General features: G+C 33.3%; 4 protein-coding genes across 4 annotated transcripts; 2 read left to right on the top strand and 2 right to left on the bottom strand.

The window, feature by feature from the left end:
- Positions 1-1,322: 1,322 nt before the first annotated feature.
- LOC112092992 (cysteine-rich receptor-like protein kinase 25) lies at positions 1,323-2,849 on the top strand. Its single transcript, XM_024170457.1, has 4 exons — positions 1,323-1,487; positions 2,220-2,383; positions 2,472-2,626; positions 2,779-2,849. Exons 1-4 carry the CDS (start codon positions 1,323-1,325, stop codon positions 2,847-2,849), a joined length of 555 nt encoding a protein of 184 aa, XP_024026225.1.
- A 2,077-nt stretch (positions 2,850-4,926) lies between these two features.
- Positions 4,927-9,067, top strand: LOC21403114 (cysteine-rich receptor-like protein kinase 25). Its single transcript, XM_024170473.1, has 8 exons — positions 4,927-5,789; positions 6,057-6,163; positions 6,977-7,111; positions 7,202-7,326; positions 7,430-7,640; positions 7,760-7,997; positions 8,234-8,384; positions 8,476-9,067. Exons 1-8 carry the CDS (start codon positions 5,089-5,091, stop codon positions 8,812-8,814), a joined length of 2,007 nt encoding a protein of 668 aa, XP_024026241.1. The 5' UTR covers positions 4,927-5,088; the 3' UTR covers positions 8,815-9,067.
- Positions 9,068-11,673: 2,606 nt separating this feature from the next.
- Positions 11,674-11,994, bottom strand: LOC21403113. Its single transcript, XM_010105651.1, has one exon. The coding sequence runs from the start codon at positions 11,992-11,994 to the stop codon at positions 11,674-11,676; it is 321 nt and encodes a 106-aa protein (XP_010103953.1).
- Positions 11,995-14,019: 2,025 nt separating this feature from the next.
- Positions 14,020-18,155, bottom strand: LOC21403112 (farnesyl pyrophosphate synthase 1). The gene is made up of 12 exons (XM_010105650.2): positions 17,876-18,155; positions 16,875-16,899; positions 16,632-16,747; positions 16,155-16,241; positions 15,929-16,045; positions 15,752-15,840; positions 15,598-15,649; positions 15,352-15,447; positions 15,112-15,156; positions 14,916-15,005; positions 14,756-14,827; positions 14,020-14,485 (listed from the first exon to the last, which is right to left on the bottom strand). Exons 1-12 carry the CDS (start codon positions 17,984-17,986, stop codon positions 14,357-14,359), a joined length of 1,029 nt encoding a protein of 342 aa, XP_010103952.1. The 5' UTR covers positions 17,987-18,155; the 3' UTR covers positions 14,020-14,356.

Here is an 18,155-nt window from a genome sequence, read left to right as displayed (position 1 = left end):
CCGGAGTGAAGATTTCAAATGACAAGAAGAAATCAGGAGCCCTTAAGGGTTTAGCCCTTAAGGTTAATTAAAGGTTTTGCTGCGGACTTTTCTGTTAAAATATAAATGGAGTTTTTACGGTGAGACTTTTTAAAAAATTGATTATTGGATTAAATTTTTAATGGTGCACCATATAGAATTGTTTTATTTATAAATCTGATCGTTAAAAAATAATCCAACGATTAAAACAGGGTGTTTTATCGATAGGTTTTTTTAGGGGGTTTCACAGTAGAGAAAGCTAAATATAAAACTATTGTTCGTCTACCTCTCACAGCGTAAACTTTTAGGATAGATTGTTAAACTAACATGGTATCAGAGATGAACGTCCTAAGTTTAAACCCTTGTAATTGCAGTTTGGGTCTTTAATATATTTTGGGTTTATTATCAAATTTCACGTGTTGAGTTTTTCAATTATACCCACACGATTACTCATTATTCATCCCACAGGTGAGAGAGAGTGTTAAAATATAGAGTAAGTTAGTGAACTCACCTTTTGAATGTATTGTTTTAAGATTTTTACTTTTACTTTTGATTAATACCTTTATGACTAATATAGTTCTTTGATTGAAGGGTACTAATCAAGAGTAAATGGTGAAAATCTAAAACTCATGCATTTTAAATGGTATTTGTCTCTTTTTCCTTAAAATATATTATCTCCCAACTGCTTAAACTTTTAGGATGAATGGGTAAACTAATATTTTCTGGACTGGAAAAAGTAAGTACATAAAATGTATATATCAGAGTAAAAATCAAGCGACAAGGTTCAGTCAATTCTAAGTTTATAGTTAGGGGATAGGGAGTTGCTGGAATGCCAGTTTTCCATTCTCATGAGGCTTGAAAGCTTATAGGCAATGAGTCTGCACAAAGTGATTCTATCGTGCTCAAACAACCATGCTTCTTCCCCATATGGAGTTCAGAACTTCAGCCGAAAGGCAATTGTTGAGTGAACTATCTTATCTTTGTGTAAATGCGCATAATTCTATCATGGTGTCTGTCATGAGAGTCACTAGTCCAACATCCTTTAGGCGTCAATTTCAGTTAAAAGAGATGTGTTGATACTAGCTTCTCAATAAATTTCTCCTTTGTTACTTATTTACTACATTCTGTTTCTTTTTTTTTTTTTGCACTCGATGAAATTTTTGGACTGTTAATTGCAATTACATGGGTGGTACTAAACTAGTACATGTTTTTTATTTGCTCACAGCAAGAACAGTGGGATGTAAGCAACGAGTAAAGCTGATATAGGAAGCGTCCGCTACCGGTTTCAGCCGTTGGTTGCACAAATGGGACAAGTTCAGAGTGTTAAGTTTGGGCCAGTTAAGAATGTCAAGTTTGAACCAACTGAGCGCGTTACAGACATGCCTTTTGTGGGGACGAGAAAACCTTTTATGCATTCTAGTCGGAGACAATCTAGTGCTATCATATGTGCTACTGCTTTGGAAAGCTCTGTCATTGCATCTCTCTCTTTGTACTTGCTTTCTTCGAAATAGAGGTGTTAGTTTGGGCTGTTTGCCTAGCCTGACCTTAAACTTAAAAAGTTTAGGGCCGGAGATATTTTTAAAAAAAAATTTAAAAAATATATATCCGGCCCTAAAAGAGAAAGGATCAATCCAGCTCAGTCCTAAGCTCAAAAAGGTTAGGTCGGCGCTGGGCCAACAGTGACGGGTCTCAGACCAGCCCGTGTAGTCTGACCTAAACTTGTAGCTCTATTTCGACGTAATAAATCCTCCTAAGCGGAAGAAGGTCTTGATCTTCGCTCTGCTTTTTTTGTTGTATAGAATGCCAGATGTGGTGCGGAGCAAACTCAAATAGTACTTACACGGAGGCCTTTGTAAAAATAACTCTTTTGAAAAGTTTTGTTAGTAAAATAACTTTTTAAAAATTTTTATTTGTAAAATGACCTCTTTTTATAAAGAATGAGTAAATGTCTTTCTTCATAAAAAATAGAAGAATGTCATTTTACTAATTTCACTTTGTTGGATAGTCATTCTAGCATATTGCCCTATTTAGACTTGGTATTTTCTATAAGTATATTTTGTCAATTCTTCTAAAACAATATGTCGCATTTTCAGCTTATTCTTTTCTGTAAATATATTTTGTCAATTCTTCTAAAACAATCTGTCGCATTTTCAGCTTATTCTTTTCTGTCATTATTGTCAAGATGTCAATATATACTGCAGCTCCAAGCACTGACGTCGTCAACTCACCTCAATCATCGTGATCTGAAAGCTAGCAACATACTTTTAGATAGCCAAATGAGCCCAAAAATTTCAGAATTTGGCATGGCAAAGATCTGTGGAGTTGATCAAAGTCAAGGCAACACCAGTAGGATTGTTGGAACATAGTAAGCAAAGAAACTTTATACATTGACTACTTTGTACTTTTTTTGTTTTTCATTCTCAGCTGATTAATTAATTTCACATGGGGTGCAGTGATTACATGTCTCCGGAATATGCATATTATGAACAATTCTCTCTCAAGTCTGATGTGTATAGCTTTGGCATCTTAGTTATTGAGATTGTCACCGGCAAGAAGTGCACTAGATTCTTCGACTCAGAGGGCTCCGATCGAGCACCTCTTGAGTTATGTGAGTAGCACATAATTAAGTTTGTAACTAATCTTTTTGTTTCGTTAATTATCTTGTGAATGATTCTCATAATTAAGTTTGTAACTAATCTTTTTGTTTCGTTAATTATCTTGTAAATGAGGGAGGTATGGTAATTGCTTAACTTTTTGTAGGCTTGGAAACATTTGAGGGAAGGGACGCCATTGGAGTTGTTAGTTCACTAGATATTGTCGTTTGTAACTAATCTTTTTTTTTTTTTAATGACAATTTCAGGATGCAAAATCCTTCTGTTGGAAAACAGAAGCATGCATCTAATTTATTAGCCACAAAAAAAAAAATTCAGATTATTCACTTCAATCTAGTTGAGAGTTGGTTTGTTTTCTTACCATTGTTTCAATTAGTTTACATGAATGGAGCTCTTGCATAAAATCTGACCTCCAATTAATTTTTACAGTATCTTGGATGTTAATTGTTCAAAATTAACTGACAACAAAAATGTAATCTTTATCTTCTCAAAAAAAACAAATATCTTTATTTTTCTTTCTACTTTTTTCCCATTAAGATTTTTAACCGGCCATCCCTCACAAATTGTTGAAAAAATAAATTTTATAGAGCCAAAAATCTATATGGTCATATATGCAATAAAAAATAATAAATATTTATTTCGATATCAATACGGTCATATATGCATAAAAAAATGTAATTGTCAGCTTGAATACTAATATACTTAACAAAATTTAAGGCTGACTTATTTCGTGATTTTGAGTTAAGAATTTAAATTAAAAAGTGAATTTTATAAAAAAAAAATGTAGTATAAAAAATTAAATTTAAATTTTTATAAAAAAAATATTATAGTAAAAAATTTAATCGATTAAAATGGTGGAACGGATAGGCTTAAGATTCAAAGTCTTCGCCTAAAAGTCTTATGAATTTATGATGGTTTGAATAATAAGACGTGGAAATTATGGCATACCTTAACGAAATGTGGAAAGTAGAATCATAGGACACGCGTGAAGTGGAACAATTAACGCGCGGGTCCCAACTTTTCCCAAGTACTAGTTTAAAAACAAAATTCTGCTCTTCCAAAATTTCCTTCAACCTCAAGTACTATGAGCTTGTTTTGTTACGATTTTAAGTTACAGTGATTTGAGTGTAGATTTTAAATTAAATTTAAGTTATAATTTGAGTTAAAGTTATAATTTGAGTTTGTGTTTGAATATGCACATTTAAATTATGATTTGAATTGAGAATCTATTTAAATTTATATTTGAGTGAATCAAAATTTGAATTTGTATTTAGATAGTAATTTAATAAAAACTCAATGGTGATGAAAAATTTAATAGGATATATAGGTGGGGTTTTATTCATCTTTTCGTTGTGAACGCATACAAAAAAAAATCATCTCAATCGGAATTAAAACGAAAACGTTATAACATTTTTAAGAATAGAAAAAATATTATTCATTAATTTGAGTTTGAGTTTAAGAACTTGAGTTGAAAGAAAAACTTAAATTCAGATTTTAGCACCGAACTCAAGTTAAAACATAACTAAGCATATTATCAAAAAATTTCCTGGGGTATACTAAGCAAGACTTTTATGTGATATTATAAAAAAAAATAAAAAAATAAAAAAAATAAAAACAAAGATTGGTTTTTTTCTTTTCTACAATTTTCCTGGGTATACTTTCAATCTCACTTGACGCCAGCTAAGTAGCTATGGAAAAGTCCCACTCCTATCGCCATCAACGAACCATTCCACGTTAATTTTCTTCCTCAGACTTATCCTTATTGACTGACGACTTGAGCCTTTTTTCCACAATGTGAATGGAGGACGATAGTCGAAGGAGAAGGAAAAGAAAAATAAAAAGTCTGGCTGGGTCTCTTTCACTTATTTATAAAGGATATTAGAGATGGATCTAAATATACTGTCTAATTTTTAATATTTTAATTAGTGTCTAATTAATTTAATTATATCATATCATCTCATAATAAATAAGTATAAAAAAATAAATTAAAAGGTAATTTAAATATTTTACATAACGTATCGTGATTTAAGTCCATTAGAGACACCTACGTGGTCTTAAGTGTATCAGGTCGACCCACAACATGGAACCCACTGAAAAAGCAAAAGCTTAATTAAACCATGTCATGCAATTAATTAAAAAGAAATTTTATTGACACCCTTTTTTTAATTAAGACACCCCAATATTTAAATTATCATATTTTATTACAAATATAACCTTACATCCCAAAGGCTTTACAAGTCGTCGGCTATATTTTCTGGGAAACCATCATGAACAATAAAGCCGAATAAAACAATACTTGGGGCATCTAAAATCAATCAAAGCTCATAATTTATTTTTCTTTTGGTTTGTTTATCTTTGTTTAACCTTCCATTTAAAAGCCTAGAAAGAGCTGAGGCTTAAGTAGTTCTCCACGTACAGTAGAGGGCCAAAGACGAAGACGTACGGCTGATGATAAAAGATGCTTTCCTTGTTATTCCTCTCTCTGCTCCTCTCCCTCGCGCTTAAAAGTGAACCTGTCCCGACCTACACCTACCACTCATGCCCAAACACAACAACTTTCGCTCCAAACAGCACTTACCAATCCAACCTCAACAGTCTTCTCTCTTCCCTCTCCTCCAATGCCACGTCTCGCGAACATCACAACGCCACCGCCGGCGGTAGAGACCCCTCTACCGTCTCCTACGGGCTTTTCTTCTGCCGCGGAGACGTTGGCACCAAAGACTGCCGAGAGTGCGTGCAGTCGGCCGTCGAAGATGTCCGCAACCGATGCCCCGTGGAAAAAGATGCCATAATCTGGTACGAGCAGTGCCAGCTGCGCTACTCCAACCTCTCTTTCTTTGGCGCCCTTGATGAAACTCCAACTATTTATTTATGGAACACAGCAGATATCACGGAAAAGGAACGCTTTAACCAGCTGGTGGAGGACACCTTGAATGAGGCGACGGCGGAGGCTGCAAAAGGTAGGCCCGGTGGGGAGAAGTTCGCGATGAGAACAGCCAACTTCAGTCGCTTCCAGAAGTTGTACGGTCTCGTGCAGTGCTCGCCGGACCTGTCCAGCGAGGACTGTAATCGATGTCTCCAAGACTCCGTATCGAAGCTTCCTTCTTGCTGCTATGGAAAGTTTGGGGGCAGAGTTATATCGCCTTGTTGTAATATCAGGTATGATGGCCAAGGCAAAAAAGTTTCCTGGTGGGGCACTATTAAAAATATTTAAGATTAGTACTGATTAGGAACATAATCAAATATTTCCGTTTTCAACCGTAGCTACAGTCATAATTTCTTATGAAAGTTGGAATATAATTTCAATTTAAAATGAGATTATAAGTGAAAAATGAACTTGTTTATAATATTATCATAAGGATTGTGATGAAAAATTGATTTGATCACTTTTGTTTTGCCTTGTTTTAATTTGATTACAAAATTTAGGTATGAAGTTTACCCCTTCTTTAACCTAACCGCAATATCACCACCTCCGTCAACGGGGCTGACTCCTCCTCCTCCTTCCAATACTATTGCCAAACAAAACACAGAAGGTAACTGCAAAGCCTTTTTAAGAGTTCCTAATGTTTTTGACATAATTTTCATTTCGTTTGATTTCTTCTAGTTGGAAAATTCTTTAAAGCGAAGAGGCGTCAAATAATAAAACAATTAACTTTTTTAGTGGAAATAATTAAAAGTCAAATAAATTTTTTTCTCGACCTAAAAGAGTTTTAAGATGTGAAAATATTTTGCTTAATATATGGACTACTAGTGTTTCTTTCTTTTTTCGTTATTTTTATTTTGTGTAAGTTACCTTTCAGGGTAGTTTACCTTTTTTTTTTAACTTTTATAATTTTATAATTTAATAAATTAAATAAGAAACGCGGAATGAAGTCATTAGTAGCTGCCACTTTGTTAGGATGTATTAAAGTCTATTTTGGCCTTTTCCTCCCTTTCCTTTGGTTATAATAATTGTGGTTAGACCATACGTACGTCATATATATTATATGATGCATACTACTCATTTAAATCAAACGTTATAAAAGTGTAGAGACGATTAGTTTGTGAAAAAGAAAAAATAAATAATGCTTTTAGTATAAACGGTGTAACTTTTGGGAGAGTTTATCCGGTAGCTAGTCTGTCCTATTAGTAGTTTTTATTTTTAACTATTAAATCTGGTTAAAATAATATCAGATTAAAAAAATATGGAGAATAAATAGATTTAACAATTGAAAAATACGAGACTAAACCGGTAGTCTATTTTTAGAGAGACTACTAAAGAAAGTCTCTTATTTTAATTGTTGTTTTGGATAAGTTTCTTGTCGCTTACAAGGTCATACGGATTATTAATATTCCCTTTTTTGCAGGAGAAAGTGACATCTCATATGTAATTATTCTGGCCATTGTAGTCCCAATTGCTGTTTGCACAGTTCTTCTCATCCTTGCGATTTGTATCCTCCGTAGGAGAGCAAAACAGCACAATTCTATAGAGCCAGAAAATGGTAAAGATAATAATAAGATTTAAAATCTACTATTTATGATCTGCCTGTTTGTGATGGAAATGCTTACCCTCAAAATGCCTGTTTGTGTAGTTGGGGACGATGAAATTACAACTATAGAGTCCTTGCATTTTGACTTCGCGGAAATTGAAGCTGCCACAAACAAGTTCTCTCTTGATTGCAAGTTAGGTGAGGGAGGATTTGGTGAGGTGTACAAGGTATGGCATTTTGTGATGGCTTCAATTTGTATTACTAGTTAGCTATTTCTCAAATTATACAATTAATCTAGCCAACAATTTGTTACAACTATAATGTTCTCAGGGCACACTTGCTAATGGACAAGAAATAGCTGTCAAAAGACTATCAAAGAGTTCCGGACAAGGTGTTGAAGAATTTAAGAATGAGGTCCTACTGCTAGCCAAGCTTCAACACAGAAACCTCGTGAGGTTGTTCGGATTTTGCTTTGAAGGAGAAGAAAAGCTGCTTGTCTATGAATTTGTGCCCAACAGAAGCCTTGACAATTTTCTATATGGTCCGTGCGTCTTAGAACATGCTTAATTTGTAGCCTCGTACCTTTAATTCGTAATTGTTTTCCTGAATCTAATTTTATTACTAAGAAAGGTGTCTGAATCCTAGCTAGCTCGTGTGCAGATCCTAACGTACAAAGGCAATTGGATTGGGCAATACGATATAAGATAATCGGTGGGATTGCTCGAGGGATTATGTATCTCCACGAGGATTCTAGGCTTCGAATTATCCATCGGGACCTCAAAGCTAGCAATATTTTGTTAGATGATAATATGAGCCCAAAAATTTCAGACTTTGGCATGGCAAGGATTTTTGATGTAGATCAAACTCGAGGGAACACCAGTAAAATTGTTGGGACATAGTAAGTTCGATCATTTTCCCACTATATATTCAGCATATTTAAACGGATTATAGCTAGATAGCACTTCCGGCTTATTAGCCAAACTTAGGCCATGTGTCTTCCCTCATCGGCGTGATCCCAAATTTAACGCCTACTTTTCTTTCATACCAGACAACATGATTATATGACTATTGTCTATATCTGCACACCACCTTCTTAATTTGCTGATTGACTCAATGTCGGGTGCCTTTTTCTAGTGGGTACATGTCTCCAGAGTATGCAATGCACGGGCAATTCTCCGTCAAGTCAGACGTTTATAGTTTCGGAGTTCTGGTCCTTGAAATTATAAGCGGCAAAAAGAACAGCAGTTTCTATGAATCAGACAGAGGCCAGGACTTGTTGAGCTATGTGAGTATGAAAAGTTGTAGTCTATTTTATCTTGAAGCAGTCAATTACCCCATGATATAATCTCATCCCCTCGAGCTATTTTCAACTGCAGGCTTGGAAACTTTGGAAGGCAGGAACTCCCCTGGACTTCGTGGATCCAAAACTAGAGAGTGCTTACTCGGAAGACGAAGTTCTTAGATGCGTCCAAATTGGCTTGTTATGTGTTCAGGAAGATCCGGAAGATAGGCCGACAATGACAACAGTTGTTCTCATGTTTAATAGTTACTCTGTCACACCCGGACAACCTCAACAGCCCGCGTTTTACGTTAGAACTTCAGAACCAGAACACATGATGCCGGCAGCTGGACTGAACTTTGATCATCAATCTACGAGCAACCAACTTCCATTATCTGTCAATGAAGCATCCATTACCGACTTTTACCCCCGCTAAATTAGTGATTAGGATAATATAAAAGTGTGCGGCTTTATCCATTTCGATTTTGTATCAACTTTTGTATCTTGTGTAGCGTGTGGGACTAGTTCTCATGCTTCAAGTATGGTGACGAGACTTCAAAAATCTCGGCGACCAAACAAGGTAATGTGTAAACAGGAAAAGAAAACGAAAAAAAAAAAAAGAAATAAAATACGAAAGTTAAGCTGAAAAGGGAAAGAACTAGTTCTTACCCGTGCGGTTTTCCGAGGAAGATTGGGACAAGCTGAGAATTAAAAATGCTTCTTTTTGAGTGTGTTTCTAAAATAATTTTGTTTTTTTATATAAAAATAGAAATAAAAATATTTTTAATCTCAGACATAAATTATTTTTGAAAATGTATTTGGTAGTTTTATCAAGATAGTATTTTCAGTATAGAATAATCTATTAATGTCTCTCTGTACTTGAGAGAGAAAAAAACGAAAATAAAAAATGAAAAACGACTAAAAGTCATTTTTCATTTCTCTCTAATTTTACACTAAACTAAAAAATCGTTTTCATTTTCATTTTTTGTCTTTAATTGTAACAAACGCCGTTCTTTCCCCTTTTATTTTTTCTTTTTTGAAAAACATGAAAAATAAAAATAATACCAACTTCAAACATGGCCTTTTATAATTTTTCTTTTCCTTTTTTATTGTGTTTTTTTTTTTTTTTTATGAGAAAAGATTGCCGAAGATGTCCAAGGTAAGGGAAGAAATGCGGTGATCAACCCAAAACGATACCAAACTTTGTCGTTTTTAGCTCTTCTTCTTCATGGGCTCTTCGACTGGCTGTAGTTGACTGTTGAAGCCCAGCTCATGATTGTTAGGACTTTGGCGGGTTTCAATATGGGCTTTTTGACCCATACATAATCAAGAGAAAATTATTGAACTTAAGTGCATGGTCTAGAGGGAGATTTGAGAGGCGATTTGGAGATTTGAGAAAATTATAAAATTTACTTGAGTGTATGAGTATGAATTTTTATTCTTTATTTTTAATTAATATTTTTTTATTAGTATAATTATTTGATTAAAAGAGTATCAATCAAGAGTAAAAGTAAAAATCATGGTCACCACAATCTAAGGCAGTCTTGTCTCCTTTTTCCATAGACAAATATCTCTTTTAATGCATGAGTTAAGAGTAATACAATTAATACGATTTAATAAAATAACTATATTAGTCAAAAGTGAATTAATCAAGAGTAATAAATCAAGAGTAAAAGTAAAAATCATGGTCACCACAATCTAAGGCAGTCTTTGTCTCCTTTTTCCATAGACAAATATCTCTTTTAATGCATGAGTTAAGAGTAATATAATTAATACGATTTAATAAAATAACTATATTAGTCAAAAGTGAATTAATCAAGAGTAATGCCTAAAAATCTAAATCCATACACTCTTAAGCGTAAGTCAATAATTTTCTCATGTAAATTTGATAGTAATTGTTGAAAATAGGGTAAATTTGAATTATATTTTAAACTAATTGAAATAAATTGTATATTTACTAGTAAAAAGAATTTATTCATCACGTAAATAATTTATTGTCTATTAAAGGGAAAAGGTAAATAATTTATTATCTATTAAATGGAAACAAAAACATAAGAATGTAGTTGTTGTATTAAATGAAAATTCAGAAGAGAAGTGCAAAATGTGCAAAGAAGACTTTGGAAGCGAAAGATGCACTGATGGATGCCCTTCCAGTCTAAATTAATCAAATAAGAAAATATTAATAAGGACAAATATGTCATTCTATGTCTCACAAAAGAACCCAGAGTACTAAAAAAGGTTTTCCATTTTAACATTATTAAAAATATAAGATATCAAAAGCATGTTTCGCTGTAACATAAGCGACTAAAATCCTATTATCCTTTAATTTTTTTCATTCATTAGTTTTGTTTTCCTTTCTATGTCATTTTCCCTTTCTCGATTCTTTTTCTTTTCTTCAGACTTTTCTCCAAGTCTCTGCCATTAAATTTGGAAATTAACGCCATAATAAACTTCGATGTACGTAAAAATTGTTATTTACTAACTTGTTCTCAAATTTCTACCGTCTTCCAAATTCTTTCCAATAAATTATAGTAAATATTATTTTTATGAAACTAAATTAAGAAACAACATATTTTAAAATATTTAGAATAAACAACAGTAAAAAGTTTTTTTTACCACATAAATTTTTTATTTTTACTTCATTCTCCATAAATTTTATTCCCCTTAAATTAAGTTAATTTCCCTTATTCTCTTTTAAACATAAGTAGTCAAATGAATAGTTAATTTATAATGATAAATATTCTCAGAGATTAATAAATAAGCTTCGTTCATTTCGTTAGCTCAAATTAAAATTCAAATTTTGGTTACACTATTTTTTCGTATAAAAATTTGAATTTAACTTTTTATATTGTAGTATTTTCTAAAGCGTGTGATAAAGGCAAATTAGCACTTCCAAAAGGCCATAGCATTAAGGACAAGATAAGCAACAAATTAGTTACCAGTGAGAACAAGATTTTTTTTTGTTTTTGTTTTTGTTTTTATTGAAAGGGGAGAACAAGATAATGTTCTCGTTAATTGCCATAAACAAAACATTAAGTCTAGGAAAATAACACCATACCATTATATACATCGATAATGGTAGGATCTCAAATATCTACTAATTTTTTCTTGAATCAAAACATAATAAATAAATTATCAAGTCATCTGATACAAAAAAAATTTAATAAATAGCTTAAGATGCATAGGCCATTTTTTCATCATCCTACTAAATACTTATATGCATACGAAATTCACTTGTTTATAATAACGAAAACCAATGCGTCATCTCCACAATTAAGCATCCTTGCCATGAAAGCTACTGAGCTTCGAGGGAGTCGCTAATGGCGCCGGGTTTACGGGCCAATTCCGAGAGATTGGAGCCGACGGAGCCACCCCGGAGCATGCAGGAGCTTCTGTGGTGCCGGCAGCGGAATGAACCGGCGTGCGTGGTGGGGGAGCAGAGGCAATTCCACCTTGTGCTAGAGGACTTTGTCACTGCACGTTGTGCTCTTGGGGACGCAAGCAAATGCGTTTGTTTCTTCAACTCATTCAAGTTGATATCCGGTATTTTTAGCTTGAAGTTCATGTTGTTTTCCTTAATCTTTTGGGGTGATCTTTGCTCCACTTTTTCATCCATGTTTTTGTTTGTTCAAGCTTAAGAGTATTTAAATGAATTGCACCAAAAAAATAAAATAAAATAAAATAAACAATGTGTAAATGAGAAGAAAATATCATTGAAAATGTAATAAAACATTCCTTTTTATATAGAAAATTGTAATATAGAATGTCATATATTTACATCACATGTAAGACAATTATGTCAGGCAGATATTCATGACATAATTGAAGATTTAATTGCTATCTAATCATTAGCATAAATAAAAAATAGCTATCATTATTAAATCAATGATTGAGAATTTTGTTTAGCTTCACAATATGTTATGCATATCAATGAAATAGATATGAAAGGGAAATAATTTTATATGAGAGCCAAAAAAAATGAAAAAACAAAAAACAAAATCTACAAAAGTTCATAATAAAGAAATAGTGGCTCAAAAAGGAAATTTACTGCCCATAAAATCAAATCAAATAATAAGATGTTAAGAAAAATTGACATCTTATACGTACCTTGAATGCTTAAAGAGAATGTAACTTTTGCAGAGAGTTTCTGAGGAAAATAGGCACCAAAGAATAATGCTCTTTCAGAAACAGAGAAAGGGTGAGAAATTGAAGATCCTTGTATAATTGGATTATTATTGTTATTAGTGAGCCTAACAATAAGGAATAGATAGATAATTAATAGCTGATTTTTTGGAATGCAAGTTTTAACCGATTTTGGTTTTACTGTTTCAAACTTGTGGTTAACTCCTAATCAGCCATTTGTGGCCTTTAATTCTCCTACTTTGACTTGAAAAGCCAGTTTGTTACTTATTACCATACCTCCCCTTTTATTTTTTTTTATTTTTTTTATTCATTAGGGAACCTTCTTTGCTATACTACCCATTTCTCATATTTCTCTTTCCAATCTTCTAATAATAATGATATTATATGATAACAATAATACATCCAACAATAGCATCAATCAGGTGGAGCTTAGCAGACAAGTTGCTTATAAGATTTTATAGTTTATACCCTTCACTACAAAAAAAATAAAAAATAAAAAAGGAAAATATCTTTTGTTGACAAGATTTTTATGTCAATATTTCATTGGTGAAAATGGTGTGTAATATTTACCGATGCATCAAATAATGTTTGGTAGGAGGACAAGGTGGCCAAGTGAAAATGTATAATTAAACTGAAATCAATAATAATTATTATTAAATTTTAGTTCAATCACATATTTAAGTTTGCCTAAACGTCATCAATGATAATGATTTCATAAGCTTTTAGCTTAATTACTCCCATATTATAGTGTGATTGCGTGAAAATGTTTAATTAAAACCAAACCAATGATATCTATCATTTGGTAATATGCTCTCAAATTATTCCATTGAGAGAGTAATCCATGAGTTGTAAGATTTTGGGTCACATGGTTAACCCTGAACTTATTGCGATTGTCAAAATCAGTCCTTTAATTAATAGACTTATACAACCAACCCCTTGAATTTTCAAATCCATTGCATTATGGTCCTTTTGGTAAGCAAATGACTATCAAATGCCCCGAAGAAAAGTTGCATGTGAATCACGTGATAAAATCTTTCCAAGATGTAAAAGATGTGAACAAAAGGACTGGTAATGCAACAGGTTTGTAAATTCAAGGGATTGATTGCAAAAAATTTTAGTTCAAACACTGATTTTCCAAACGCAACACACTTAGGGGGTAATCATGCAAAATACAGATTTGGCTTGGTGGATTAGAACTTCTAGTAATTACTAATTAGGATGATATCACTTAAATCTAGATGGGATGACACAATAGTATATTTCCAGGACCAATGATGAGAGTTTTCATTTGATGTCTCTAGAACAATGTTATTGGACACCGATAGCGCGCAGCGCAACACCATTTACTAATAGAATGTGAGTCCTGTAACAGAAGACCTACAGGTGGGGCCATCTTTTTTTTAGTGGTGGTGCCCCTAAGTATATTTCATGTATATATAGATATAATATTACCAGTAAAAAAAGAAAAAAAGAAGAGTACAGCAGAAGTAATAAAACATAATCAATGCAGGGAGATATACATGGTGGCAGTTCTCAGTTCTCACTTGGGACGGAGTCCTTGAATTTTTCTTCTTTGGAAAACAAACACAAACAAGATTAACAAACAAGAAGATAAACTGAAAAGTACTAATGTCTTTTTTCTGCCTCAGAAAAGGAATAGAGGCAGAAAAGGAATAAAATATTATCAGAACTCAAAACATTCACCATGTGAGAGAGATACACTTTCCAAATCAAAAATCAGCAGGACAACAATAAAAATAATAAACACTTCATTATTTCTTTGACCTTTATTAGGAAAGAAAAAAAATGCTAATAATCTTCAGGTCCACCACTACTTATTTCTGCCTCTTGTATATCTTGGCCAAGAAAGATTTCAGCACCGCCTGCACTGCTTTACTTGGATGAGCTTCAATTGATTTTATGAGCTTCTGGTAGCTGTTGTTCTCATACTCCGCAAACACGCCCTACAAATCCCAAAATCGAATTTCAATTAAAAGTCAAAAACTCATTAAAAAGTTGGAGAATTCAGATACCCTTTTGGTTCTGCACAATTATAGACCGCCGTGTCAGACTTTTTAGTTTTGATATGATCCTGATATGATCTAACGGTCTAGAGTTGCATAATATCAGTAGGGTACCCTTTTTATGTTTGTATCCTACTACAAAATTCTCCGGAAAAAAAAAAAAAAAGAAAAGTTACTTGACAATCTAGGAAACCAGAACAGGGAAAAAACCTCAAGGTCAAGGACTTTGTATAGTTCTTTCACTTTCTTAACGGAAGCTTCATCTGGTTTCCCATAATTCTCCTGGCACAACGAAACGTGTCATAAGCAAAGTGAAGAACATTCTTCTGAGATGTAAGAAGCTGAGAGAATGAATTTTTAGGGTTCTCACATTTAATAACTTCTTCTGTTCCTCGGTAGAACGTTCAAGCGCTTTCACGACCAACCAAGAGCACTTGAAGTCTTCAATATCTGTACCAACCTGATAGTCCAAAAGGCCATACCAATGAGATCTGAAATATACTCTATTAAAACAAGTTATTGCCTTACGAATTTCCTAGAGAGTACGCATTAGCCTCATGACGTACCTTACCAATCACATCAGGATGACCAAAGCAATCCAGATAGTCATCCTACAGAACACGTTGCTGAGTTATCGTTAAAAATTACAACAGAAAGCTCTGCAATAATATACCCAGTTCAGTTGCTAATGACACATAAGAAAAAAGACAGGATTTGATGATGAAGGAAAAGCAAAACTTTGAACTAATATTGTCCTTTTATCTTCCTATGGTACAGAAGGAACCACACGAGGACGTGTTAATTACCTGAACTTGAAAGTAGGTTCCCATCTCAATGAGAATGTTCTTCACATCAAGATGTTTGTCGAGATTTTCGCCCGCCATCAGCAATGCACAAGCAACCTGGTTGCAAAGAGTCATTACAAAGCATTATAGATCGAAACACACTAAATCCCAGCATGATGAACAAGCACAAAGGTACAGGCAGAAATATCACAAACATATAGAGGAGAAATATAGAAATGTATGCAAAAAGTAAGGATTTTTGCTCACCGGAAGGTAGAATGAGTAATAAGCGGTTTTGTATTGAACAATGCGATGGTGACTGCATCACAACACAAAGCTTTTTATCATGTTAAACATGGAGAGAGGAAACCAATTTAATTCAAAATCTTGCAGAGATGTCACATCTCAAGTATTCACTTACAGTGGCAACGAGTACTTTAAGAGATCTTTCTCTCCTTCAAGTGTGGTGATTAGATCTATCATTTGTCCTGAGGCTGTTTGGAATTCCACCTGTAAATTAATAACTGCAGTAAATAATCAAGAGAGAAAAGAAGAAACCCGCTTCTCCTGATCTACCATCAATGAAAGAATAGCATACCTCATTAAACAAATCCAGAAGATCCACATAGTAAGTCTTGCCTTTGAAATGGTTTTTGAGAATTCTTGATATGTGGTTACGAAGTATAATGCCGTCATTTACCGCAATCAAGCCAACCTAAGATTAGAGTTTAATAGACGTTAGATTATTCCAGACAAAAAACAAGAGTCACCAATACGCTTTTACTCTTAACACTCCAAAAATGAAAAAGTGTTATAACTCGTACCTTTGGCACTCGGAACCAGCAAGGTTGGCCACGACGTGTGACAGAGTTATCCATGATATCATCAAGAACTAGAAAATATGCTTGAAGCTGCAAAAAATATGATGTTTCAAAAGGCTAAAACTCCCCACTTAACCTAATTGGAAGCAACTAGCATAACAAGTATCCTAACTGATAAACAAATGATGACGGGCGTATGTAGACAAAGAGACAGAGAAATAGAGATAGAAGAAGAAGAAAAACAATAGAGAAAAAAATCTGAATACGCAATATTTTTAATAAAGGTCCGAATTGAAAAAGCTTATCCATTAGGCCTATTTATAGAGGAAATGAGGAATAAAATAAAGTATTAAGATAAACATACCTAAATAATCCTAAGAGATAACAATAAAAGATTCCTAGTTATCAATATCTTATTTCTCACAACAAATCAAACACTACCAAAAGAGAAGGTGGTGTGTTAAGAAATTATATTTATACCCATTCAATGCACCAGCCAAGAGCAGAAGCAAGGAAAATTTCCTCTTCACTTAGTTCCTGCCCTTCTTTAAGTAATTTGTAGCTATCAATAACAGATAGCCCTCGGTTAAGTTTTCCTGCCAAACAAAAACAATCAAGAACAACTTTTAACTTGAGGGAAAAAAAGAGGAACAAAATAAAACCCAATAGTCTCTTCTCAAATTCTAGAAGCTCCAAGACAAACGGATTAAAAAAAAATCGCACCTCCTGGGACATTGTAATCCAGCATCTGCAACAAAGTAAAATGAATTAATCAGAAATTAGGACATAACACTGAATGCAGAATAACATTGAATAAATATGTTCAAAAAAACACAATCTTGAGAGTGACATAGGCGATATCCAATTGTATCCAAATCTAAAGGTTCAGATGTGACTATAGTTTATGATAATCTTGTTTTAAAGACATATTAAATAAGTAATACCTGATAAGCAACAACAAAAAGAGCACTTAGAAACAAAGTAAAATGATACTATAGTTTATGATAATCTTGTTTTAAAGACATATTAAATAAGTAATACTTGATAAACAACAACAAAAAGAGCACTTAGAAACAAAGTAAAATGACTTAATCAGAACATATGACATAACATTCAATGCAGAATAACAAAGAACAAATCTTTTCAAAGAAACATAATCTTGAGATACATGGGGGAAATCTAGTTGCATCAAATATAAGAATTCAGATGTAATAATAGTTTGTGATCTTGTTCTATAGGCATATCAAATAAATAAATACGGAAGAGAGTTAGCAAAAACTATCTTGGACTTGGACATGATATTTTATATTGACCAAAAAAAAAAAAAAACCCAGAAGTTTAAGTAAGTTTGGAGATACCCCACATATTCAAAAATTTCTATAAAATTGAGTTGCATGTTTAACATAATCCAACACATTCCAAAATCTCAAGCTAAAACCCAATTTTTGAAGCAAAAAAATATATATCTTTATTCCATTTTTACATCAAGTTAAAATCTTGCTCAAAGATTGTCTGTCAAAACCAGAACTTGGGAACTTACAAATAGATCTAAAAATTAGTCTTCAGCTTCATACCCAGATTCTAAGTTGAAAAGAAAAGTCCAATTAAAAAAAAAAAAAAAGCCTCAAATTACCAACACGCCGAAACAATGTACATCAATGAAATGAACACACACGACAATGCTATATAAAGAATTCTATAGAGAGAAAGAGATGGGGAAATACCCGTTCAACCCATTGGCGAGAATCATCGGTATACTCGAAAGCAGGGTCGTTGAGGATCTCCGATTTCAAAAAGGAGTAAACCTCCACGAATTTCGCTCTTATTTCACTCATATTTCTTTGTTTTCTCAAAACCAAAACAAAAACCAACTTCAGAGAAACAGAGAGAGAGAGAGAGAGAGAGAGAGAGAGAGAGAATGGTTCTGAGTTGGTTTCTTTCTCGTTCCTGATATACAGGAGACGAGAGAGAAAGAGAGGAGAGAGAGAGAGGAGCACGTGAAAA

The sequence above is a fragment of the Morus notabilis genome, unplaced genomic scaffold (assembly GCF_000414095.1).
Source record: "Morus notabilis unplaced genomic scaffold, ASM41409v2 Scaffold1333, whole genome shotgun sequence".
Taxonomy (NCBI): Eukaryota; Viridiplantae; Streptophyta; class Magnoliopsida; order Rosales; family Moraceae; genus Morus; species Morus notabilis.
Note: the sequence above shows the minus strand (reverse complement) of the source record. Positions and strands in the feature narration are given on the sequence as shown.